A 25428-nucleotide genomic window follows, 5' to 3' on the forward strand; every position below is an offset into this window, starting at 1 on the left:
TTATTGATTGATTGAATTTGTATTTGTTATTTTATTTCATTATTATTATTATTTCAATCTCTGGTGTAATAACCTTATTTATTGATTGATTGAATTTTTATTTTATTATTATTATTATTTCAATCTCTGGTGTAATAACCTTATTTATTGATTGATTGAATTTTTATTTTATTATTATTATTATTATTATTATTATTAATTCAATCTCTGGTGTAATAACCTTATTTATTGATTGATTGAATTTTTATTTTATTATTATTATTATTATTATTATTATTATTATTATTATTTCAATCTCTGGTGTAATAACCTTATTTATTGATTGATTGAATTTTTATTTGTTATTTTATTTCATTATTATTATTATTTCAATCTCTGGTGTAATAACCTTATTTATTGATTGATTGAATTTTTATTTTATTATTATTATTATTATTTCAATCTCTGGTGTAATAACCTTATTTATTGATTGATTGAATTTTTATTTTATTATTATTATTATTAATTCAATCTCTGGTGTAATAACCTTATTTATTGATTGATTTAATTTTTATTTTATTATTATTATTATTATTATTATTATTTCAATCTCTGGTGTAATAACCTTATTTATTGATTGATTGAATTTTTATTTGTTATTTTATTTCATTATTATTATTATTTCAATCTCTGGTGTAATAACCTTATTTATTGATTGATTGAATTTTTATTTTATTATTATTATTATTTCAATCTCTGGTGTAATAACCTTATTTATTGATTGATTGAATTTTTATTTTATTATTATTATTATTATTAATTCAATCTCTGGTGTAATAACCTTATTTATTGATTGATTGAATTTTTATTTTATTATTATTATTATTATTATTTCAATCTCTGGTGTAATAACCTTATTTATTGATTGATTGATTGAATTATTTTTTTATTTTATTATCTGTTCTTATTGCTGCTGGACATGTAAATTTCCCAGAGGAAGCCATCCCCAAAGGGATCAATAAAGTCAAGTCTAATAATAATAATAATAATAATAATAATATACCATATTGCAGAATAATTGCAATAATCATTGCCATATCCTGTATTGTAATAAATCCCATATTTGCATTTCCTGTATGGTTCCTGGCAAATAAATTGTCACATTCGTACTTCTTTTTGTGAAGCCTTAAGTTGTCCTCTTTCGCACATCGCATCCCCTAAACACGCAATTAAGGGTGTGTCTGTCAATCTTAAATTATTCACATGCATTCCTGTCATTCATGTCTTGCAACACTTGTTGTCCTTTTTTTTTTCCCATAAAGGCAGTGATGTGCTCGGAAAGACGCCTAGCCAAAAACAAACAAACAAACAAACAAACAAGCTACCTACTGAACAAAGTGTGATCATTCAAGAAGTGTCTTCAGCATTTAAGTACAGTATCGTGCAGTTAGCTCATCTCTGACCTTGCAGGCGACAGCGACGCCGCAATCACAAGTCAACAAAGTACATTTCAACAAGTTGAAGCCAAACAAGCAGAAGATAATAAAAAGTGTCACAGAATCCCCGCTTCACCAAATCACACAACACTTGTTGAAAGCTCACAAGAGAAGTTTTTCATTTGGTCTGGCAACAGTCTCCGCGTTCAACAGGTGTTTCCAAGTTGTTGCTGAACCGCTACGTCATGGTTGACGTTAGCTTGTACAGATTGTCATGAATTTGTCGGGGCTTTTGTCACTTACCCGCAATAATGCGCTTTAACTTTCACCGACTGCGACTCCAAGTTCATGACGGATCCGTTTGAGGCTAGCATATGCATTGTATAGCTTCGTCAACCTTCCAAGGCCACTTCGAACCGCTTTCCGTTCTGAAGCGTCTTCCGTTCGACGATAAATCTCCGTGACGCGCAGGGAAAAGTCAACTCGGCGTACTACTTTGGAAGTTTCTTGGCTCCAGATAACATTCCGAGTTTCGCAGGCACCCAAGATCAAAACTTCCTGAACAACTTTTTAAGTTCCGTCTTGACCTTTCAAAATAAAATATTCGGTAAGGGATGTCAACGAACATCTGTGCGGAATTATTGCAAGTACTTTTAGTTTGAAGTAGATTCTATATGTTTGGTCATTCAATGGCCAACTTAAATTCACTTGACAGTTTCTTACGTTTCGCTATGGTTACGGTAGACAAACGAACTCACCTTTAGCATGCTAATAACGAAGCCTGTAACAGGTGTTCAATAGTAATTAACTGAGGTGATTTTGAAAACATTAAAAGAGATTTTCGACTTGGTGGCTCAGGAGTGAAACCAAAAGTAAACCCATAATGGGTGGGTCGTGAACAGGTAGTAAAAATAAATTACTAAATTAATTAAATAAAATACTTAACCGACATATAATGTTTCTTGGTCAAAAATGCATGCGATGGAGAGAGGTTGTCTCAAAATGATTCACACAAATATATCTGCCCTGTTCACATTTTTCAGATCAACAAATACATGATATCCTTGATTGCCATGTATAACAACATTCACAAATATGACATCACTCCGTCTTCTTCCGCTCCCGCAATTTACATTTAACTTGTTTTTCATTTTCAAGAAAGATAACGACGAAATTGAAACATTCACGTTTGGAAAGCCCGCCGTCCCCCCACAGTCCGCTAGGAGGCAGTGTTGCTGCCTCCAATGAACGGGAACGAGTCATCTCTGTAAAATCCGATTTTGTTTCCCAACTTGTGTTTAAAAAAAAGCACATAATAGAAGATAAACGCTTTTTTTTCTTTTTTTTTCTATTCAACAGGGTCGTTATCAGGCCTATGCATAGCTTGCTGATGAGCTGATCATATATCAGCCGTATTGGAGAAGGGAAACATCCAAAACCTGCAGGATTCCGGCCCTCTGCTCTAAGGCGTAGTTTTTTTTGTTTGTTTGTTTTGGGGTGGTGCATATTGCATATAGTATGTGCACACACTTTTTTTCTCTTTTGTTTTATTTATGTCATCCTCTAAAAGAAAATAAAAGTGTACAGCAAGAAGCAACAAACATCTGCCCTTAATCAACACAAAATGAATGACAGCTAAAGTCAAGGCACACTTACAATTTTTTTTACAAAGCATAACAAAATGAATTCAATAATTTCTTGATACAATAATATATTTTTGCTATTTAAGCTTTTACAAATTTCTTGAAAATATCATTGAACTGAGATATTTTAATTATACAGTCAAGATTGTTCCACAGATTGACACCTTGGATTGAAATACATCTTTACTTTACTTTTGTTCTATTATTTTGGTTTCTGTCTTTGTGAATCTGTTTTGCAAGTCGTTTGGTAAAATTTGATGCTGAGCTTTATACATAATTTTAAGGTAATATTCCATGCACCAATTTATTACATTTTGAAGATTTTAACTGTATAAATATCAGGTTATTATGGTCCCCGTATCCACTTCTATTAACAACTTGAACAGCATATTTCTGTAGACAAAAGATCAGTTCGGTGCCGCTTTTACAAGCGCATTCCCACACTTCAATACGACAGGTCAGATATGGAACAATCAACAAGTTATACAACAAAAGCCAATCACTTTTATTAAGCGATTCTTTGACCTTGATAATTACAGCTATGTTTTTGGGATACCTTTGATTTAAGTGTTTATCAATCACCATAACAGCTACAAACGTGATTTCTTTAGGGCAAGGCAAGTTCATTTGTATAGCACATTTCATACATAAGGCAACTCAAAGTGCTTTACAGACAGAAAGACAACGCATAAGCGTCAACAAACATTCAGAGGAAGAAGAGAAAATAAAAGTAGGTTACACAATTTACTATAAAAAAAAAAATAATCAATTGACAATATTACAAAATTATTCAGCAAACTTTATAAAGATTTAGCTAAGTTTAAAATAATAATAAAAATACTAATTAAAAAGGGGGAAAAATATGATTAATTAAAGCTGTTTAAAAGTCCTTAATCAAAGTCATGAGGAAAAAAGCAGATTTTAATCTGGATTTAAAAGCATTTACACTGACTTCACTTCTGTTGGCAGCCGATTCCATCTGTGTGCAGCATAACATCTAAATGCAGCTTCACCATGTTTGCTTGGAACTCTGGCTTCCACTAATTGGCCCAAGTCTGTCGATCTCAGAGCCCTGCTGGGTTTGTACTCAATCAGCATTTCTTGGATATATTCAGGACCCAAACAATTCAGCGATTTATAGACCAGTGGCAGAATTTGGATTTGTGATTTCTTTCGTCATTTCAATCACGTTCGCCCCAATAGTGTTGTCTCAATGTCTATATTCCTACAATTAAAAAATGATTTTGGTTTTGTTAATATTTAAAGACAGTCTGTTAGCGTTGAATCACTTCATAATATTCTGAAACTCATCCTCGACAACTTGATCATTCATATCATCTGCAAACATGCGTCTCATCATCATGACATCATCGAGAATCACTGTTCCAGATTACGGAAGATAGTACAGAAAAAAACAAAACGACACATCATTTACATCAACCAAAACAAATGTAAGCGTATTTAGTCTCAAAGATTATCATCAGTGAGAAGCCACAAAACAAGCGGACATAAGTGAAAGTAAATTCCATCCATCCATCCATTTTCTTGACCGCTTATTCCTCACAAGGGTCGCGGGGGCTGCTGGCGCCTATCTCAGCTGGCTCTGGGCAGTAGGCAGGGGACACCCTGGACTGGTTGCCAACCAATCGCAGGGCACACAGAGACGAACAACCATCCACACTCACACGCACACCTAGGGACAATTCGGAGCGCCCAATTAACCTGCCATGCATGTCTTTGGAATGTGGGAGGAGACCGGAGTACCCGGAGAAGACCCACGCGGGCACGGGGAGAACATGCAAACTCCACCCAGGAAGGTCCGAGCCTGGACTCGAACCGGAGACCTCAGAACTGGGAAGCAGACGTGCTAACCACTAGACTACCGTGCCGCCTGAAAGTAAATTAAATTATAAAAAAAAATGTGTACTTTACAATGTCCTTGAGAAAAACATTCAATCGTGTTATGGCTATCTCTTGCATTCAAATAAGGTTAAAAAAAAAAAAAAAAAAAAAAAAAAAAAAAAAAACATGTCAAGAGTAGCTTTGAGGTTGTTTGCAACTCACTAAGTACATTATTTTCATGTTCAAACAAAATTGTTTCCATTTTATTTTCAGAAACATCTCTATGTGGTTAACCTCAAAACCAAAAAGCAAAGAAGAAAAACTGAACGATTGATGTGATATTTAATGGTTGACAAACTGTTTTGCTCCTCCCTCCTTCAAATCACTTTGGCCAACCAGCTGCCTTAAAACGTCTAATCAGTCGGATAAACTGATGGGGAGGAGAATGTAACAAGAACATTTGCTTTTTAAAAACAAAACATGGAAAAGGCGACTTTTGTTTTTGTTTTGTTTTGTTTTTTGCAAAACGACATCGCAAAAAAAGATGCTGGCAATCTACAATATTAACTTCAAGCTATCGACAACAAGATTCAAAGCATCCAAATGATTCTACAAAATTTCCTCTTCTAACTTGCACCCTTTTTGATGATTTTTGATTTTTCTTTGACCTCTTCCCTTTGCGATTCAGTTTGCTCAACTTCATACGACGCAAAACCACGAAAGACTGGAGGAGGGAGTAGTACAGGACAGACCATATAGCTGAGGGAGAAAATACATATTTGATAAGAAATCATCTGCCGGGTCTTCCTGACAACACCTTTTTGTATTTAGTGGTCTTGGGGTTCAAGGCTCACCAGGCGCCAGAAAATACTGTGAAATAACAGAAATTACTTTCTCATAAAAACAAAAAACAAAACAAAAAAAACCCCGCTAATTTGCCATAATTAAAGTACAGTCATTTTAACAAGATTGTATGGAATATAACAGTAAAATATAACGCAAAAATACGCAAAGCAAACAATTGGACTTACTTTCTGCGGAGGCATCAGCATTACCAAGCAGACATTCGAAAAGATCTAAAATTCTTAAAAAATAATAATAATAAAAATAAAAATTAAAAAAACACAGTGACAGTGGTAGAGCATGAACATATTCAAGAAGTAGTAAGATTTTTTTTTTTTTTAACAATACATGAGTATCCATCCACACAAACTTTTGATGGATTTGGTTGTCTTCCTGTAAAAATCCGAGGAAGCCTCACATTAGTAAAACCACACTGTCATTTCCCCCCTCATTACGTCATGTAACATACTTACCAATTAATTTACATAGTGTTGTTTTCTATTTCTGGTCAAACATAATGTAGCAAGTACAGCAAGACACAAGATCCACATGATGATGCTAACAATCGCCCACTTGGGAAAACGTTTTTCTCCACATTCGGCATCAGTCGTCGCCGTTCCCATTTTTAGGAGATAGCTGGATTCACATCTAAAACGACAGGTTGGAAAAAACAATTCCAAACAGCGAAACCTGTGCGACAACAAATCAGGAAGTTGATGTGACGCTTCACTTACTTTGTGTGCTGCTGACAAAATGTCGACGTTCCATTTGAAAAGGTTTCACCGGTGCAGTCGGAACATATTGTGTTGTTAAACGCTGTTCCTGTAAATGTAAAGTACGCCGTTATAATCACGTGCATTCTTAGGCATCTCTTAGGACAGCTCGCATCATGTGCACAAGCGCAATCACGGATACCTCAACAGATTAGGAAAGTGTGGCACAACCTCTAATTGGCAGGATTTAAAAAAAAAAAAAACTGTACGACTGGCATTGGCCAAGTAATGAGAGGTGCTTGGCTTCCTCCAAACATGATGCCTACCATTCAGACCAGAGAATTTTTTTTATTTTTTTTTGCTGTCAGCACGCCGTTGCGCCGCAGCAGCGCACACACAATGAACGGGTCGGCTGACGGCAGTTTGTGCTGTCTCAAGATGATCATTTGAAACAGAACAGCTCACATTTGAGCTTGCAAACACTGAATGGACTGAATGTTATTTCTTAGTTTAGTTTTCACTAGTGCTGTCAAAGTTAAAGCGTTAATTAATTAATTAATCACAAAAAATGATCGCATTGATTACCACAGATTAATCACACTATTAATTTTGACCGCAGATGATCCTTTTTAGCCGACGGCGGATGGTTACGTTCAAGGTAGCTGTTGGAGTTTGAGCAATAAACATAATTACATGCATTCAAGTAAAGCATTTCATAAATGTTTACATATGCCGTCGTTAATTTTTTCCCATTTTAAATTATGCAAATTATTAATTGATTAGAAAAAGCAGGATGAGTGTGTGCAGCGGGCAAAAAGCTTTTTTAAGTCAGTGATTAATCATGATGAATCAAAATTCTACAATGTGATTCATCTGATTAAAAAATGGAATCGTTTGACAGCTCTAGTTTTCACACGTTCATTCATTATCATTGAGGACGTAGAATTAAAAACAAAAAACAAAGAAAAAAAAGTCTAATTCCATCAATGTTCATTTGTGCACTGTACATACTTTGTTTTGTTCATTTTTATGACATTAGCAGCAATATTTGAAATGTTTGGAAACAGGAACATGGCAGGCGGTTTCATTTGTTTGTGAAGAAAGCAAACCTTTGCGGCTTCTGTATTGTCCCGGTTGACAGTCTGCGTGTTTCCGTGCTTCCAGACAGCCGTCCGCTTTGACGTCCACGCAGAAGAAGCCATCGAGTGGCTCGCACGCCGCGTCCGAATCCGAAGTACACGCCTTCTTTATCCTGAGACCAGATTCTAGAACCACAGTGAACGACGTGTCCCAAAAATCAAAAATACACAAAGCATACAACTAACAGACAGAAAATGCAAGGATTGGTTTGTAATTCCCATTTATACAATTGACAACAAAAGCTGTTTTGATATCACAACAACGCAGTCGGACGTGACGTATCGCTTGCGGCCATTGTAGTGCATTGCGTGACCGAGCTTCTGAAAAACGTAACTTGTGCCCTTTGCCGTCACATTAGGGCCTCGACAAAGTGAACAATGGGGCACAAGTCCACTCAACTCGTTCACATTTGTCCCCTTCAGCTGTAAGTTCTCGAATTTGTGCTACTGCGCCAAGTCCCAAACCGCCATTGTGCTGTCCCAATCCAATTTTCTGGCATCATCCGTAGTCATACGGCGCATAACAAAGTGCCACGTCTCGGAAACGACACCGACCGACTGAAAGCTTCTAAGTTGGACTTCACACTCGTCATGAAGCCATTTCAATGAAACAATGTCAGTCGGTCTTTTGGCTGTTGTCAACTTCAGCAATTTTGCCATGTGTGCACTCGCAATCGTCCTTTCTTCAGCATATCGACAGCTGCATCCTATTTGCCTTCTGTTATTTTCTTGCTGCAGGCCGAATCGGATACAACTTTACACAGGTGAGCTTTTCTATTGGACTTATTTTACGGTTTTGCGGGGTGGCAGTCTCAAATTTTCAATTTCACCATTTCAAGTTGCAACTTCCTCAGATTTACTGATGTATAACTTGGGCAACTTCACAGCAGAGCAGCTGGGCTGTCGATGTGCACATTGTGGTCGGCTTGCAGTGGCTTCCCTCGTTTCCTTGAGCCGTGTTGCACGTGCTTTCCACTGAGTAACGTCGTCTTGATCGTCCACAGTGTCTATTATGTACACTTCCAGCTCATTCATTGGTATCTCCTTCTCCAATTCACGCAGGCTCGCCTCTTTAAAGTCTAACATGGAAAACAAGCACTCACATTTCATGGGGTGGCGTGGCTCAGTGGTAGAGTGGCCGCCTCCTCACCCAATGGTTGCATATTGACTCCCTGGCCTTTGAGACCATGCCAAAGTGTACATGAGCAAGATACTGAACCCCCAGTTCCTCCTGATCCTCCTGTCATCAGCAGGTGAATGCAAAGTCAGTGTGAAGCACTTCCGATTATTCCTCGTTTCTTCTTTCATTCCTTGCAAAGGCTGTTCCGTTCGGTGGATTCATTTACAACTAATTAAAAGTTGCTGATGCTTCAGCAGTGCTCGCACTTCTGCAATTGGACCTCCTGGTGGTCGAAACATCATCAGTGCATTTGGAGATGAAAACCGGGATGGATGAAGTGCATTCATCCAGGTCGACTTGAAAATGATGAAAAGGCAAAATATGTTGCTCGCAAGTTGAAGCTGTTGTGAAATTCCTTCGTTGCCGCCTCCTCCAGTGTGGCGGTTTCGCCTGAGAAAGTGTTTGTGCATCTTAAATCTCGCCAGCGCGCCTCCTCAACAAGCAGAGCGCCGTGATGATGGACGGGAGCCACAGTGGTATATTCTCTTCAAGGTCAAAGCGTCCTCTTCCCTTTTGCAATGTCACGATGTGAAGAACGTTCAAATGTGACATCAAAAATTGTCTGCACGGTGAATAATGGTTTTATGGTTGCAAATGTTTGCCCCAGATGAATTACATTTCCATTATTTTAAATAAAAACATGTAAAACACAAACCGAGTTTTCCTCTCCTATTTGCTCAAGAAATGGTTGAGGCTGACAATCCCAAATGTTAAGCCGTTAACCTCGATCTAATTGACTAATCGTGGTCGGAAACGTGACCTGAGCTTTACCTGCATTGCAGTTCTTGCATGGAAAGCAGTTCTTGAGGCCAGTCGGGATATTCATGTAGGTTCCGTCCGCACACGGCTGGCACGACGTGCTGCCGCGTTTTGGGCAGTCGTTCCTAACGCGAGTTCCTGTTTGAAGCAGAGAATGTGGAGTTTCAATAACACATCACAAAATCACAAGTCACTGGCCGCTTCTGACCCTGGGGATCCGGGTCACGGCTCCCGCGAGCACCCCCATCCACGGGCGCCCGCTGGAGAAGCCAGAGGCCGAGACTTGTTGAAGCCGCGGGGCTGCCACATTGGCACTCCCCAGAAATGTATCTCGGCATTTGGCTGCAAAATGCCTCCATGTGTAGCGGTAAACTGCACAAATCGCCAGTTTAAAGGCGAGATGAACATTTCACCTCTAAGTATGATTGAAATGGCAAAACAATTGAAAGATGAAAGAAAAGCATGATTTTTTTTTTTTTTAAGATGAAAGAAAAAAAAAGAGGATACAAACCGCCCAGTCATTGTACATACGGTAGTACCCAGGCCCTTTAACTCATTCGCTCGCCGCCATTTTCACATTTCGCAATCCCGTTCGCTCCCGGCTGTTTTACTGGATTTGGACTGATTTTGCAAGGCCCACAGAATATTGTGTTCGATTGCTATAAAATCATGGAACCTATCAAAAGAAAAATGAAAGTCTCTTCTTTCATCAGGAAAAAAAAAAGTATGTTTCTATCGGTTTCCGTTTTGCAGCAATTAGCATTAGAAGAGAGCCAAGTTTAATCAGTTTTCACAAGTCAATGTAAAATTGTAAGTAATTGAGCTTTTTTTCTACATGGCCCTGGTTGATCTCCTTCATTCTGCTGCCACTTGCTGGCTGTTTGTGCATAAATACGTTTTTTTTTAACACATTCACTGCCAGCCCAAAAATGCATCATTTGACGTCTTTTTCCGTCAATGGCAGTGAATGAGTTAATGGTCTAAGCGTCCCAAAGACGTATTTATATGTTTGTTTGTTTTTTGTTTTTTTAATGCTAGAGCATACAGAAGGCTTTGATGCAGCCTCTCAACTGCAAAGAACAGTTGCAGAAATGGTAGTTATTACACAAACGGCCAGCAGGTGGCAGCAGAGCAAAGGAGATCAACCAGGGCCATCTAGAAAAAAAGCTCAATTACAATTTTAAATAGATTTGTGAAAACCGATGAAACTTAGTTCTCTTCTAATGCTAATTGCTGCAAAACGGAAACAGATAGAAACACTTTTTTTCCCTGATGAAAGAAGAGACTTTAATCTTTCTTTTGATAGGTTCCATGTTTTTATAGCCTTAGAACACAATATTCTGTGGGCCTTGCAAAATTAGTCAAAATCCAGTAAAACAGCCGGTAGCGAACGGGATTGCGAAATGTGAAAATGGCGGCGAGTGAATGAGTTTAAAAAAAATAAAAAATCGTTATTTGCAGCCATAGTACAAATAACCAGATGCTGTTACATGTAAGTGAACCTGAAGCAACTTCAAAAAAGCATAAGTAGCCGTTCATATTAATCACTACCCAAGAAGAACCCTGTCAGTTAAAAAAAAAAAAAAAAAAAAAAGGGCGAGTACAACATTGCTTCCTCTCATGTAATATTGCTTATTTTTGTTAGTTGTATTTAATAATTACATAAACGCTAATAAATGACTAAGCGTTGATGTAAAATAAAATGAATGGAATAAGTGTCAATGGAAAATACTTTTTTTTTTTATTCGATTGATTCATCGAAGGAATAATAACTCTAAAAAAAATTTATTGTGACAACTCTAAAGTATTTTTAAATTAGCATTGATATCATCTTGTAGCTTGAGATTTGCATCTTTAAAAAAAAAAAAAAAAAAAATTGTCAGAAAAAAAATAAAATAAAACAATCACAAATTGGAGAAAACCATCACACATTTCTCTTGGTGAACTCGAAATGGAAATTGTCTTACCAATTGGACACTTGGGACAACATTGCTTGTCGCTGAGCTGATAAGCAGTTGGATGACATTCTAGTGTGTGGCCTCTGAAGACATACGTCAGGAATATCTAGCGGAAGACAACAACAAAGAATCAAAACTGGTACTTTGTCACTCACACAGCAGACGCCGACAATTAAATGTCTGGTTTTTTTTTTCCTTCATTTTAGCCTTACTGTATACGCTCAGAACTTGACAATGCTGCTAAAATGCTGCTTGACCTTCATTTTCTTTGACTTTATAATTAAAATGAAATAAATTGGAAGATAATTATTTAGTGATCTTCAAGTGGAAATTAGCGCAACACAAAAATGTAAAAAAACAACAACAACAACAAATCACAGTAATATGTTATATCGGCCCACTCTAATCTAAACGTGGCATTCTGATTAACATCATGTTTGTGGATTATGAATTGGGCAGCAAAATCGGCCTGTTTTCATCTATCTCAGGGGGGCGGCCATTTTGTCACTTGTTGCCAATGCCCACTATCAAGCGACTGCATTAGACTGAAACACTTTTGATGTCAAAAGTTAAGCAGTGCCGTAGTGTTATCACAACATTTGCTAAGGGAACATCCATCCATCCATCCATTTTCTTGACCGCTTATTCCTCACAAGGGTTGCGGGGGCTGCTGGCGCCTATCTCAGCTGGCTCTGGGCAGTAGGCGGGGTTACACCCTGGACTGGTTGCCAACCAATCGCAGGGCAACAACCATCCACACTCACACGCACACCTAAGCGACAATTCAATGAACCTGCCACGCATGTCTTTGGAATGTGGGAGGAGACCGGAGTACCCGGAGAAGACCCACGCGGGCACGGGGAGAACATGCAAACTCCACCCAGGAAGGTCCGAGCCTGGACTCGAACCGGAGACCTCAGAACTGGGAAGCGGACGCACTGCTAACCACTCGACTACCGTGCCGCGCTAAGGGAATATATATACAGTAAATGATGTTTTACTTAGTGGTCATGCGGGCTTTTATCATTTAGACTCTGGGGCAGGGCGGCACGGTAGTCGAGTGGTTAGCACGTCCGCTTCCCAGTTCTGAGGTCTCCGGTTCGAGTCCAGGCTCGGACCTTCCTGGGTGGAGTTTGCATGTTCTCCCCGTGCCCGCGTGGGTCTTCTCCGGGTACTCCTCCCACATTCCAAAGACATGCATGGAAGGTTCATTGGGCGCTCCGAATTGTCCCGTCGGTGTGCTTGTGAGTGTGGATGGTTGTTCGTCTCTGTGTGCCCTGCGATTGGTTGGCAACCGGTCCAGGGTGTCCCCCGCCTCCTGCCCAGAGCCAGCTTAGATAGGCGCCAGCAGCCCCCGCGACCCTTGTGAGGAATAAGCGGTCAAGAAAATGGATGGATGGATGGATGGATGGATGGACTCTGGGGCATTTGAGGGGAAAAAAAAAAAAAAGAGCCACTAACCTAGTCTCAACGTCCTATCTCTGCCCCCAGTTGCCATGGTAACCAACACAGTAGCCTCATAGTACGGGGTGGCAATCAGAGCAGTGAGCATTGGCTACAACCTGCTAGAAGTGGATGTTACGTCCTTTGTACATTATGAACTACAAGGTTATACCTTGCCTGCAGCTGTAACTCGTTACCTGTCTGACAGTTTCAACAACACCAAGTAACTAAGATCCTCCGTCCAGTCATCTGTGTGGCCGGGCGCAGTCCAGTCTTGTGCACTCACCAGTTTTCTCTGCTTTCCGTGCAATAGATGTGCAACTGGGTGCTGCCACCTACTGTCAGCCTTCACGTAGCAACAATCCATGAACCTGAGATGAAACCATCCATTGATGCCGTACTTCTTTCTCTTGCGTTGCTTTCAGTTCATCGAATGGAGCAGAACAGGTGACTGGCATGACTTTTCTTCTGAGCGTTCCTTTTTCAAAGTCTCCTGACACGCAGCAATCCGTCCCATCCACCCTGAAGTTGGCCCGTCCATCCAAGCATTCTGGCCCGACAGTCCTTTGACTTTGTTTACCCGCTTTTGGTATGCTCAAACTTTATCTGTCATTTCGGAACAGTGCTTATGAAACGGGTGTACTTACATAACACGGATGCAGAAGAAACGTAACAGTAAATGAATTTGACTGAAGAAACGCAAAATAGCACATTAAACATATACAACAACAAATAAGTATAACGCAATTGCTAACAATGACAATGATGTCAAGGATAACGGGCCTCATTCACAAACAGCACTTGCATGCTTAAATGTGTGCTTAAATTGTGTGTAGATGCACAAATCTATGAGTCATCAAAATGTTTTTCTCAAATTTGTTCTTATTGTGTGAATAACTTTAGAATCTCTTCAAACCATGAGTATGCACAAACGACATTACAGGGAGTCTTTGAGTTACGATTCGACTTTACGACGACCGCACCTCGTCCACCATGTTGTCCCTCGCCTGCCATTTTGTTTCCAGTGTTTCTGTTAGCGTTTGTTTGTCTTTGGCTTTTTCTACCACCTCTAAACATTAATGGGAAGTTGCAGCATCTTTATTTTTTTTTTATTTTTTAAATACAAAGTATTTTGATGTAAATTTTCGACTTTAACTGTGAAATCCAATTTATGCAGAAATTCATATTCGCCAGCGTAGGAACAAAAATCGTTCGTCGTAACTTGAGGACTCGCTTGACTTCATCAAAACTGTAAGGTAATAATTGAAATTGAGAATTTGCTCATGATTTGACTAAATGTCCTTTAGTCTTCTTCTCTGCTGTTTACGTATATATTTATAATCTTGAATCTTCAATTCAACACTTCATTAAAAAAAATATATATATATATACTAATTACAAGTGACGGATGTAAGTCATCAATTTAACCTTGGCAGGAGATGGCTGACTAATTATTCACCATATGGGGTGAAATCAGATGGTCCTTGTCCTCCTTTTTTTTTTTTTTTCCATTTTCTCTGGTTCAATATTCTTTTGTATCCAGCCCTTAATATCAAACGACGTTTTCTGTACCTGACCCACGGAACTGCTCTCAGGTGACACAGCTGTAGTGATAGAGGCCGATCGGCATCTTTTTGTTGTCATTCCAGTGGAAACGCTTCAAAATTATTGTTTTTCTTAACCGATGGAATAACCTCAATTTCTCTCACCATCATTTTGATGCATTAAACGGAAGACCTTCCTTATTTCGACAGGGAAATCGGGGTGTGGTTTTCAGATCGTGGGCATTCGCCCCTCAATTTGAATGAATTCAGATTGCATGAGATGAAAACTGACAGGCGCTTATTGTGCCATGAATCTGGCGATGATTTTGTGTATTACTGAATTTGTGTGTAGAACAGTTTAACACATTTATTAGTGATTGAGGCCCAATAATCTGACTGGTTTGAAAATTAAGATACACACAAAGAAGATTAGCTTCATCCAAATAAGAGTATGAGGAGTGTCCCAAATGTTTCCAGCCGAAACAACACAAGAGGCAGATCGAACTATTCTTCAACATACCCATAATGTTAGCTCAATGCATTTGTTCCATCGATGCTCCAGTCCACACAAGTCCGTCCCGGAACCAGCTTTGATCAAACCCCTCAATGAATGCCTCTACAGCAGGGGTGGCAAACTGCGGTCCTCGAGGGCCAGTGTCCTGCAGGTTTTGCAGATTTCCCTACTCGAAGTGCAGCTGATTCCAATTAACAGGCTCGTTATCAGGTTTCTGCAGAGCTTGCTGATGAGCTGATCATGAATCAGCTGTGTTGAAGAAGGGAAATATCCAAAACCAGCAGGACTGCGGCCCTCGAGGACCGGCTCTCGCCACCCCTGCTCTACAGCATCTATCACATCTTCAGCAGCGTCAAAAATGTTAATCACGCAGTCGCTGTTTTAATCTGGTGAAGAAAAACAAGTCCGATCAGCTAGATAGTCACCGGCAGTTCTCACTGAAGGCTGCGGGGAATGAATCCAAAACAACCAAACACCACATCTTCAAAAGTACTGGCGTGTTGATCCCCGGTGAATGAGCAGCACTTTGTTGATCGCACAAGGAATTGGGCTATATCTGCCGCATGAATATATAGTGTATTCGTTTTCAAGGAGAGGCCGGAAACTTTGGGGACACCCCTCGTACAGTGGAACCTCTAAACTCTAACCGAAACGTTTACAAGACTATGAGTACTGTTGTTCTCTTTGTACGTGTTAATGTCATGTTTGTGTTAAAGTAACAGTTGTTTGATAGTTTCAAATTACCACAGTAACTCACCAAGTTGTCATGGCAACAAGTTGCCACATAGTTCTTTTTGTGAGAAGTGGCTAAAAACGATGCAACAACTGCCAAAAACAAAATAATTACTGTTCTATTAGTCAGGGGCGCGATTGCATGTCCAAATGAATCCTCTCTGCTCACTTCAACTCAACAAATACACAACACTTATTTTTGGTACCAATTTTCATCTGCATAACTAAAAGAGCTTTTCCATGATACACAAAAGGCCAATTAAGTACTCACAAATATCGTTCACAAATCTGTCTGGATTTGTGTGAGTAAACACTTCTCCTTTACTGACCATTGAACTCACATTTGTGGCATATCAAGATGCTGATTAGACAGCATGAATATTGCACAGGTGTGCCTTAACTGAAATGTCAGGATTTGGCAGCTTCAACTTGAAGGCTGCTTCGAAAGTCGATGGCGTTTTCTGCACGTTGAGTGCGTGCGCTTAAGCAGAGCACATCTGAAAGCTGACTTGAATGCTTCAACGTGTGTGAATTTGACTTTATTAAGCAACATTTAAAACTCAAATAGAGTGAACAAGAAGGTGAAGTTCCTCCAATTGGGAAATACCTATAAATAAAATACATATTTGTTTCAGCGGTAGGTGTTAAAGCTAAGTTTTTTTTGTTCTTTTGGATGACTACATGGGTAATCATCACATTTTGAGGTTCCACTGTACTATATAAATAATGCAATTAAATGAAATCAACAAAATGACACCAAAAAAATCCAATCAAAACACCAAAGTGATCAATTCTTGGTTGAGCGCAGAAAAGCTTGCTTCAATAACAAATATTCATTTGTCTTGTTTGTTTTACCAGCACATGATGAAACGTCAGTTCTGCGTTTCCCAACACCATTCTGCTTCCGACATTTGACACCAGCGGGATGGAAATTAAATTATTATGACGGATGCAAGATGAATCTGGGAGAAAAAAAGAAAAAGAAAACATTTTTAAAAGTTAAAACAAATATATTCCATACCTCCCAGAAGTTTATTATGTTACTGCAGTCTGCAACCAGAGGGCAGGAAAGTCCCATATTGGCTGCAGATTTCAAAGGTATTTTATTTTGAAATGCTACATGAGCTCTTTTTGAAGTTTCCTGGACGCAAACTTGGATAGCTTTCTAACTTGCAGGCGTTGGAATGGTTCAGCAGGGTTTGTTTGTTTTTTTAATCTCTGAAATCAGAGGTAACGACAGACACATTTGCAAAATTTTGCAATTCAACATCAGATAATTTTATTGCTCATAGATAGGTCATGCAGGTAAGACAGATGCATTTTGTAACGAACTAAGTGGTTGTGTGTTCTGGGCTTGCTCTTTAGGATGTCTGACTGTTCGTGAACGCAACACAAGTCTCGCAGCAGGGAGGTGAGGAGTTTGTTGTTGCTTTTTTTTCTTCTTCTTTTTTCGGACTTCGGACTGCTGCTCGCCTCGAGTTCGTGCTCTGTTTATCTGGCGTCGGCCACTGCCCAAAGTGGCGTTTTCCATGAGAAGAATAAACGGGTGACATCCCAACCTACATTGCTGGTGGCGTTTTTTTACGAAACGTTACAATATGTTATAATTATTTTGAAACAAAGATATCGACGTCCATGTATTTACCACAATTTATTTTTAGACATGTATTTTATAATTGACATTGGCAGCGTGCCGCGTCACGGCAACTTGCCCTCGTACGTCTTTGTGAAAGCTGCATATGTGTCATTTTCCAGGTTTTTCATTGTTTTGTGTACTTGGCCTTTTAGCGGACATTATCTCTTCGATTTATTTATTTATTTTTGGGGGTATAATCACACTTTGTTACTAAACTAAAATTGTAATTGAAAACAGAATAGCGTACGTGGTGATTTGTGCCTTCACTTTGCCGAACGGAGTTTTCTGTGAGACTTGTTCTGCCAGATTTCTGAATCTGAAGACTGTCGCCTGACCTATTTTTTTCCATTACGACTTCGAACTGAGACGCTACAAGCACTCTCGACGCCCACGGCCGCCTTTGAATGGCTTCAAAACGACAACAAAAGACAACTGTTTCGGTCGCGCACAACGAAGGGGACTTTTGATTGCTCCCTCATCTACACCGAAATTCCAGGCAAGCTATTAGTAAATTTAACACGTCAAACGGATCAAGTACACTGTACATAAAGGCAATAACTTACTTATTTTTTCTTCGCGCTATTATAGTCTCCTCCAACGGTTAAGTTTCACTTTTAGTTTTGCAAAAACCCCGCCCCTCTGCGTTTGGGGGCAGGGGGAGGGGTTACTCGATGTTGTTGTTGTTGATGGATTTTACTTTGTTAGACGTAGCAATGAACTTTGTTAACCACATAAAGCAGCATGCAACGAGTGCATTTTTAAATAAGGAGGAAGTCACAATTTCCGTACTCACCTTTTCTGTTCATCACACAAACATTCATGAAATTTAAAACATGTTTGCCATTTGGCATCATAGTTGCCAATGTTATCCATTTATGGAAAAAGAGTTGAACGCAAAAACATCATCCTCGTCTTGCATCTTTCCTCGTTTGCCGAGGAGGCTACAACTGATGTGGCTGAATATATTTTCTGTATATTGTCTTGCAATCCAGCAAAAATGTGCAACGCATAAACAGCAATCTTGTTTATTTGTGTTGATATGGATATTTTGCATACAAACGCGAAGAAAACATTGCTTTATCATAACAATAACAATCTCTTCCAATATGAAAGATAATGTCTGCATCATGCACATCTTTTGGTTTAGAATTAAATGCCGTTTGATGCGTGATGTAATGCAGATTTTAACTAACACATGATCAAAACATTTCAAATAAAAAGTTGATTAATGTGTGGTACACGTGAAATGCTAAAAATTGATTGATTTTTATAATAGATCATATAAAAGCCATGATTTTACTGTATTACAATTTGACATTTTAAGAAATGTTTGGTTAATTAATACTGTGTGAATACTATTTTACTATGATACTTGTTCTGGCTGATACAAAAAAACAAACAAAAAAGCCAGTGTAACACTCGTATAGTCTGAAAGTTCCCAATCCTGCTTGGAAAATAAGAAGACACGAGAAAAGTGATATAAAGTTCAAAAGCTTACACTTCCAGCATAGAGGTCATTGCAGGAGATCAAGAGATCTTCTGTGAAGTTAGAGAGTTTGCCCTGTCTTCCCTAAAAATAGATTGAAGAAAAATATGTTAAATACACAATCCTACACCACATTCGATTAGGATTCCAATCATACTGGTCTGAAGATAAATAGAAGTAAGACGAGCAAGAGACTAAAGCAGACTTGTGATGCGTTGTTCTTCAGGAGGACCTCAACGGGGTAATGGTCACTGACCTTGAGCGCCTGCGCAGAAAAGAAAAGAAAACGTCATCATTCTCTACTTTAAATGATTTGATATTTTATTTCAAAATAAATCAAAGTTTCACGTTAAATGCAGTCATAGAACGATGCCGATATCTACCTCTTCCTCCGAGAGACGATATTCCATTTGAAAGTTAAATGGCTTGGCTGAAAAGGGTACGACTGCTTTGGCAAACGTGTCACCATGCACAACAATCCTGATGAAACACGCAAAAAATACACAACTGATTTAATGAGAATCATTTTAGTAATGTGAATAAATAATTTAAAAAAAATCCAAAATAAAATAATAAATGTCTTAATTTCCCTAAAATAGAAGTGGCCCATGTTTCCTTTTTCTCAATTATTTGTATTCAAATGCAACATTTTTTATTTTTTTTATTTTTTTACATAATGTAGTGCCTGTCCTTATTTGTGACTCGTTTACCTGTCATAGGCACAAGAGGTGGTCTCTCGGACGGTGGTGTCCGTCTTCTCCGGCATCAACCAGAACAGACTCTTGTCTGTAAACAAGGGCAATTTCGTGCGGCTCCTCTTGGAAAGGTAATTACAGTCAGCGTTGAAGTCTCCAAGAAGCATTACATTCTGTTGAATTAAAAAAAAAACACACAAAAAAAAAACATCTGTTCACCGACTACTGAATGCGCTTGGAACTGTGACATACAGACAGAGGTTAAAGTAGAAGTCAAACAAACATTTCTTGACAATAATATGTTATCTGTGACCTCACTCGTCTAAACATGACATTCTGATTAATATTGCATTTGTGGAATATGAGTTATGAAGTGAAATCCAGCCTTTTTTTTTTTCTTTTTTTTTTTAATCCATCTCAGCGACGGCGATTTTGCCACTTGCTGTCGACTGAAGATGACATCATTGTTTCTCAGGGCTCAGGAAACTACCAATCACGGCTCACCTGTTTTCGGAAGCTGCGCTGTGATTGGTTGTTGAGCAACTGTGATGTCATCTTCAGTCCGACAGCAAGGGGTAAAATGGCCCCGCCCACTGAGATGGATAAAAACGCTTAACGCATATTCCACTAACCCAATATTAAGCAGAATGCAATTATTGTAAAAAAAAAAAAAAAATGTGGGTTTGACTTCCCATTTAATATTACTTCTTTTTTTTTCTTTTCCTGTTGTGTAGTAGTAGTATGTGTTTTTCTTCTATTTTGCGGCACTGCGAGTTAATTTGGTTGAACAACTGCCCTGACCTCTGTTCACCAAGAATGGATGTCAACATGGCAGTTTCGACCACTATCTACCGTAAGTTTAGTTCGCTCTTCCCTTGACTGACCGAGGGTTGAGTGTTTGTCATTTTCTGCGCTATATAAAGTGTTTAAAAGAAAAATAAAAAAGTGTCCAAAAAAAAATATGTCCCAAAAAAAAAGTGTCTAAAAAAAAATTTTTTTTTAAATTCTACGTATCTAGTTTAAAAATATGTAATTGCTTTGGCTTGTTGTATCTCAAACAAAAACTTTGTGCATGTCATTTAAATAGCGTAAATATATTGGTGTAAAACATACCGAATACATACACTTGTTCTTCAGTATTCAAAACGCATTACTGTATTAAATATTTTACACAGCTCCCATTTTTAATTGTTCCATCCACATTTAACTGGTAAATATACAACACGGAGACAGACAGACAGACAGACAGATAGATAGATCGAAATGAGACTTTACCTCCGTTTTCCACATCTTCCTGACATGTTGCAAGACAAAATAAAGTGCATCAAGCTCTTTCGAGACGTTAGCTGGACTGGTGTGTTGCGGGATAAGGACAAACTCCTTAATTGCTGAAGACAAGCGAGGAGTGTTAAGAATATGGACGCACCCGTGAACATATTTTGAGGATGATTTTCGGAAGACGTGTTTCAGGAGACTGACCTGTCTTTGGAGCTTTGAAGCGGACGACAAAGGGCTCTCTGGAGAACGCGTCAACATGTCCCGGCCTGTTGTCACGGTACTGATACTGGCCCGTCACTGTCACTGTATCCGTCCTGCACACATCGCAATTCTGTGAGATTTGGTACAATACGCTTGAGCTGAGGTGTGTTTTTGCTTACCTGTAGACAAACACATACTGCTCCTGGTAGGTTTCAGACCTGCCCAATCTCTCACTCGCCACGGCTTTATAATCATGATAAAGGTCATACCTGGAAATGTATCGCATATTAACAGAAAGGGACAACAAGGGTTGAACCAAACATCTTTGTGCCTGCGTGTGCGTTTTATCATCATTTATTCACCTGTTAAGACGCTCAAGTAACTGAGGCAAAGCTTTTTCTCTGTTGTCTCTCACTTCCTGAAGCAGAATCACATCGCAGCGGCTGATTATCTGCAAGAGGTCATGAAAGAAGGAGTTGCCTTGGAGTGACACGCAGACGCCAGAATCAAAAATGTGAATAAGAAGCGCTTCATGTGACGCATCATTAAAGGTCAACCCCAACGTTTTCTTTACTTATACTGAAATGCACAGTATGAAGTGCTAGTGGGCATGTTTGTTTGCCCATGTGTGATGTGACGTCACATCATTTTGTGCTAACGCATAATTTTGAGTATGCTAGCTAATACAATTGATGAGCTGATGGGAAGGTGGTTTGTGTGCGTTGGATCATTTAACTACTGAATATAGTAGTTTATGTAATGTGGATTTATAATGCAGGGTGTTTTGCTTAGCTGTTTTTTTTCTTTGTGTCGAAACAAAACACCAGTCTCCTTTAGTCAGTCAGTGAACATTTCACCTTTTTTTGTTTTGAATGATACTCTTCCTTTTGAAAGATAAGCAAGTTCATCCGCAGTGAGGCGCCTTACTTTAACATACATCTGCATGACATCCTGCTTCTTGGCTTTGGATTCCCCAAAATGTTGAAGGTTGAAGGCACAGATTCTGAAATCTGAAGCCCCCTGAACGCCACACACATCAAGGCAGGGAAGCAGCAGGAAGAGGAAGTGCCTCATTATCGTAGCTGGAACAATAACATACAGAGGTGATTTTGTATGATTTCAAACATTTATTGGTTATGTTGACACAAATGTCAAATACAATGCAGATTACGAGTAAAAGTGAAAGAAAAATGTGGAGAAAACAGCACCTGACCTGATCCAAACATGCTCAATAGACGCCTACCTACAATGAACGTTGCATAACATTACAAAAGCAGAGATGTATCAACATGTTGGAAACGTTTGCCCCATGGTATGTGCTTCCAAACTGCACAACTTAAATTCTCATGAGAAAAAAAGCATGAGAGTTGGGGAGAGTTTATATTTTACATCTTGTATAGTACATACTAGACAGGTGAAAATATGATGGGAGGAGCAATACAATGTGTGCTAGTAAGTAACCTTTAAAACTTCCAATGTAAAGCACAATACTGTATTGTATTGCTGTTAAAATGACAAAAGGTAGACAACACCATATATGGCATGCAGTCACAAGGCTGGGTGGAATATTCATAATACAGTAGTAGTTATTTTTGGGTGTGGCACTTGTGGAAGTGCTATTGTTAGTCGTCTTAGTCATGGGAAGACAGATATTAAAAATTGTGGGAAAGCCACACAGCAGTCACTACATTAGGTACCATTACATAATCCAGTAAATCTGCCTATACAAAAATAATCATGCTCGGGAGGTATTCATTTAACGATGTAAATGCTGGAACGGACCATACTGAAAAAAAAATGTCTATTTTCCTTCCTCCATCCTTATGATAGAATCAAATACCTCACAGTATGATATGACGCAGTTCTACATTATATACAGTTTAAAGGGTGGGCAAAGGTTTTCCATTAATATAGCGTTTTATCCCACTAGGATTGGGAGTTAAAGCATGTCTTCCAATTTTTTTTAAAAACTGTTATTTATTTTTAATTGTTTTTTTTTTACTCATAAAATGTTTTGTTAATGGTCTATTATTGATAATGCAATACAAAATATTAGTAAAACAGTATTTTTTCCATCCATCCATCCATTTTCGTGACCGCTTATTCCTCACAAGGGTCGCGGGGGGTGCTGGAGCCTATCTCAGCTAGCTTTGGGCAGTAGGCGGGGTACACCCTGGACTGGTTGCCAGCCAATCGCAGCAGTATTTTTATTTATTTTTTATTTAATAAAATTTGTGGTTTTAACCATTTTTTATTTTAATATATAAAGGGTTCATTTATTATCATTTGTTTACCAATAAATACAATAAGAATTCATTATTTATTTATTAAGCATTATGCACATGGAAAAAAAAATCACATCTATGAGCGACATGGTTGTAGCCTATATATTTATGTAAATGTAAAATTTTCTGAATATGTCAGTGAAAGCGGATCTCAGAGTAGACTATAAAAGTGTACCTAATGTTTTACTCCAAATATTTGAAGGTCATCCATGCTCAGCCTATACATTGAATGAGGGTGAATTATTTCTGACGTTTGCAGCTGTCCAGTGACAAAATTTCTATACAAGAGCCATGTGGTGGAAAATTATTTATACATTCATATATCTAAATCTGTCAACCTGCGCACTGCTCATAAGGACGACCAACAAAAAAATTCTAGATTAAATGACGTTTGTTACACACAAATTATGCTTGAAGTCGAGACCAGAAGCGTTTAGAAAGTTTTCTTTTTCTTTTTCCGCAATCTCTCTCAACACACATTCTCACACATTTTCCCGGCCCATTCTGTGTAAGAATCCTGTAATGAGAATTTGTGTTTTGTTTTGTTTTGAGAAAAATAGCAGCTTACCAGGTTTGATGGTGTTTTTCTGACGGATTTCTCCTTTGTGAAACATGAAGCTTACTCGGTAGATGCCCGCCCAGCGTGACTACTTCCTGTGGGCGGGACTTTCATTCTGATGACGTTTGGCTCCAGTGCACATGCTGCAGTAACAGCTGTGCTGACTGCTAGTTTCCAAAGTGAAGTGAGGTGACTGTCAGGTTTCACTTCACTTTTCTCGTTCACCAAATTCAGTGGGATAATTCTTCATCACGTGGTCATAGAAAAAAATATAACAGCAAATAACGTGTTGTTTCAAAAAGACGTGATACTCTATTGAACTTTTTACTTTCTCACAGTGAGTTGTGCAAATTTAAGATTTAAATTTGAGAGGTCCTGAGACCCAATTAGAATATTAATCATAGGTTACAGCAGGTTTATGGGAATAAATTGTAATGAATACTGGTTAAACAATCAAACCACCAAATAAGATAACTTATATTTTAATGTAAATAAATGTAACAACTTGGTCTTTGGAACCTTTACGGTCGAGTCCTGCTGTCTACAAAAAATAAATAAAAAAAATGACGTCTGCTTCCTGGCTGCTAAGTTCCCCTTAAGCTCGGCACAAATCCCACACCCAAACCTAGCTCAAGAAGTGCAGCACTGTTTGCACGCCCCTTTCACGCTTGTCTCTACTTGCATGCCTGCATGGGGGTGATATACTTCGCTGTGGGGTATGCAACAAAAATATCAGAGAATAGCAGTGTAAGATGAATTTCCTTTTGAAGGATTTAGAATTACAAGACAAATAGAAATACATATAAGTGTACATATCGTCACCCTCTTAAAATAGTTTTTTTTTTTTTAAACAAACATTACCTCCTCCTTATGCAAATGGTTCAATGTTTTTGTGTTTCCTGAAAAATCTGGAAGAAATATGACCTCTGGCCATTATTTTAAGAAGGTGACAATATACTTTATTTAGAACTAGGTTAATATAGTAAAGTATATGTAATACACACATATATCTGTAAATATACAAGTATCTGTTCAGCGTTATACAGAGGAGGTTTTCATTTAGATTGACTATTGAAACCACTTTCCAGATTTAGTAAAGTTTCTTTGTGTGTTTGTATGCGTTTGTTCAGGTTTGCTTTTAAAATCAGCCTAATTACTTCGACCGAGTGTAGTGAAAATAAAATGGGAAAACACCAAAGCGCCATAAAGTTTTAAAGACCCAGTGTGTAGTCCGTACCGCCATCTAGTGGTCAAAGAATAACATTAGGAGCACTCACACTACGGTGGCTGAGAGAGACCACACTTTGCAAACCTACCACCAATTCTTATTTTGCGTGAGTAAACGAGCATCCCGGCGAGCGACAGGCGCTCTGAAGCCCCTGCCGTTTATATGAATCAGTTGTGGAGGACAGAAACATTTAAAACCTGGAGGACTCCGGCCCTTGAGGACCACGAGTGAGGACGCCAACACTAATCAGTCGCAAAGCTCTCAGCTTCAGAAAGGTGGATGACACCTGACCATGACAACACATAACTGTTACCCAATAATTGAATCAACTCGAC

General features: G+C 38.6%; 3 protein-coding genes and 1 long non-coding RNA gene across 8 annotated transcripts in view; 1 reads left to right on the forward strand and 3 right to left on the reverse strand.

Annotated features, from left to right (window-relative positions):
- prkcz (protein kinase C, zeta) overlaps positions 1-1945 on the reverse strand; it is a 57249-nt gene extending 55304 nt beyond the window's left edge. Inside the window, exon 1 of one of the 2 annotated variants that reach the window (XM_077511935.1) lies at positions 1719-1945. In XM_077511935.1, the coding sequence (XP_077368061.1) occupies positions 1719-1795 (77 nt within the window). In that variant the 5' untranslated portion in view covers positions 1796-1945. The remainder of the gene's footprint in view (positions 1-1718) is intronic. The other variant, XM_077511936.1, reaches the window with a different exon arrangement.
- Positions 1946-5130: 3185 nt separating this feature from the next.
- LOC144014996 (tumor necrosis factor receptor superfamily member 14-like) lies at positions 5131-16622 on the reverse strand. Its single transcript, XM_077515294.1, has 8 exons — positions 16581-16622; positions 15000-15095; positions 11502-11598; positions 9547-9672; positions 7566-7721; positions 6478-6565; positions 6217-6391; positions 5131-6136 (listed from the first exon to the last, which is right to left on the reverse strand). The coding sequence occupies exons 1-7, from the start codon at positions 16620-16622 to the stop codon at positions 6220-6222; spliced, it is 777 nt and encodes a 258-aa protein (XP_077371420.1). The 3' UTR covers positions 5131-6136; positions 6217-6219.
- dnase1l1 (deoxyribonuclease I-like 1) lies at positions 14832-25329 on the reverse strand. Of its 3 annotated transcripts, XR_013282205.1 has the most exons (12): positions 23875-25329; positions 21949-22103; positions 21384-21472; positions 21201-21290; positions 21022-21134; positions 20818-20930; positions 19558-19715; positions 19231-19327; positions 19005-19112; positions 18860-18931; positions 16581-16687; positions 14832-15379 (listed from the first exon to the last, which is right to left on the reverse strand). XR_013282205.1 is itself a non-coding variant. In XM_077511938.1 (11 exons), exons 1-11 carry the CDS (start codon positions 23918-23920, stop codon positions 16658-16660), a joined length of 1071 nt encoding a protein of 356 aa, XP_077368064.1. In that variant the 5' UTR covers positions 23921-25329; the 3' UTR covers positions 14832-16657. The 3 variants fall into 3 exon arrangements, 2 of the variants coding, with proteins under 2 accessions (XP_077368064.1, XP_077368066.1); XM_077511938.1 differs by having other exon boundaries at positions 14832-16687; XM_077511940.1 differs by lacking the exon at positions 23875-25329 and adding an exon at positions 22235-23831 and having other exon boundaries at positions 14832-16687.
- On the forward strand, positions 16892-21728 carry LOC144013296 (uncharacterized). Of its 2 annotated transcripts, none has more exons than XR_013282206.1 (3): positions 16892-17030; positions 19567-19673; positions 21449-21728. It is a non-coding gene; the product is annotated as an uncharacterized LOC144013296 (long non-coding RNA). The 2 variants fall into 2 exon arrangements; XR_013282207.1 differs by lacking the exon at positions 16892-17030 and adding an exon at positions 17145-17857.
- Positions 25330-25428: the final 99 nt, after the last annotated feature.

This window comes from Festucalex cinctus, chromosome 2, assembly GCF_051991245.1.
Source record: "Festucalex cinctus isolate MCC-2025b chromosome 2, RoL_Fcin_1.0, whole genome shotgun sequence".
Classification (NCBI taxonomy): Eukaryota; Metazoa; Chordata; class Actinopteri; order Syngnathiformes; family Syngnathidae; genus Festucalex; species Festucalex cinctus.

What these genes read in the sequence shown, in the direction of transcription:
- LOC144014996 (XM_077515294.1), bottom strand. Translation starts at nt 16,622, where the DNA reads ATGGTGTTGGGAAACGCAGAACTGACGTTTCATCATGTGCTG. An exon ending in TGACGTTTCATCATGTGCTG is followed by an intron (nt 15,096 to 16,580) that starts GTAAAACAAACA and finishes CCCCTGCTGTAG; the next exon opens with AGGCATTCATTGAGGGGTTT. An exon ending in ATGCAAGAACTGCAATGCAG is followed by an intron (nt 7,722 to 9,546) that starts GTAAAGCTCAGG and finishes CTGTGGTTCTAG; the next exon opens with AATCTGGTCTCAGGATAAAG.
- dnase1l1 (XM_077511938.1), bottom strand. Translation starts at nt 23,920, where the DNA reads ATGTTTCACAAAGGAGAAATCCGTCAGAAAAACACCATCAAACCTG. An exon ending in GAAAAACACCATCAAACCTG is followed by an intron (nt 22,104 to 23,874) that starts GTAAGCTGCTAT and finishes TTATTGTTCCAG; the next exon opens with CTACGATAATGAGGCACTTC. An exon ending in TCATGCAGATGTATGTTAAA is followed by an intron (nt 21,473 to 21,948) that starts GTAAGGCGCCTC and finishes GACCTCTTGCAG; the next exon opens with ATAATCAGCCGCTGCGATGT.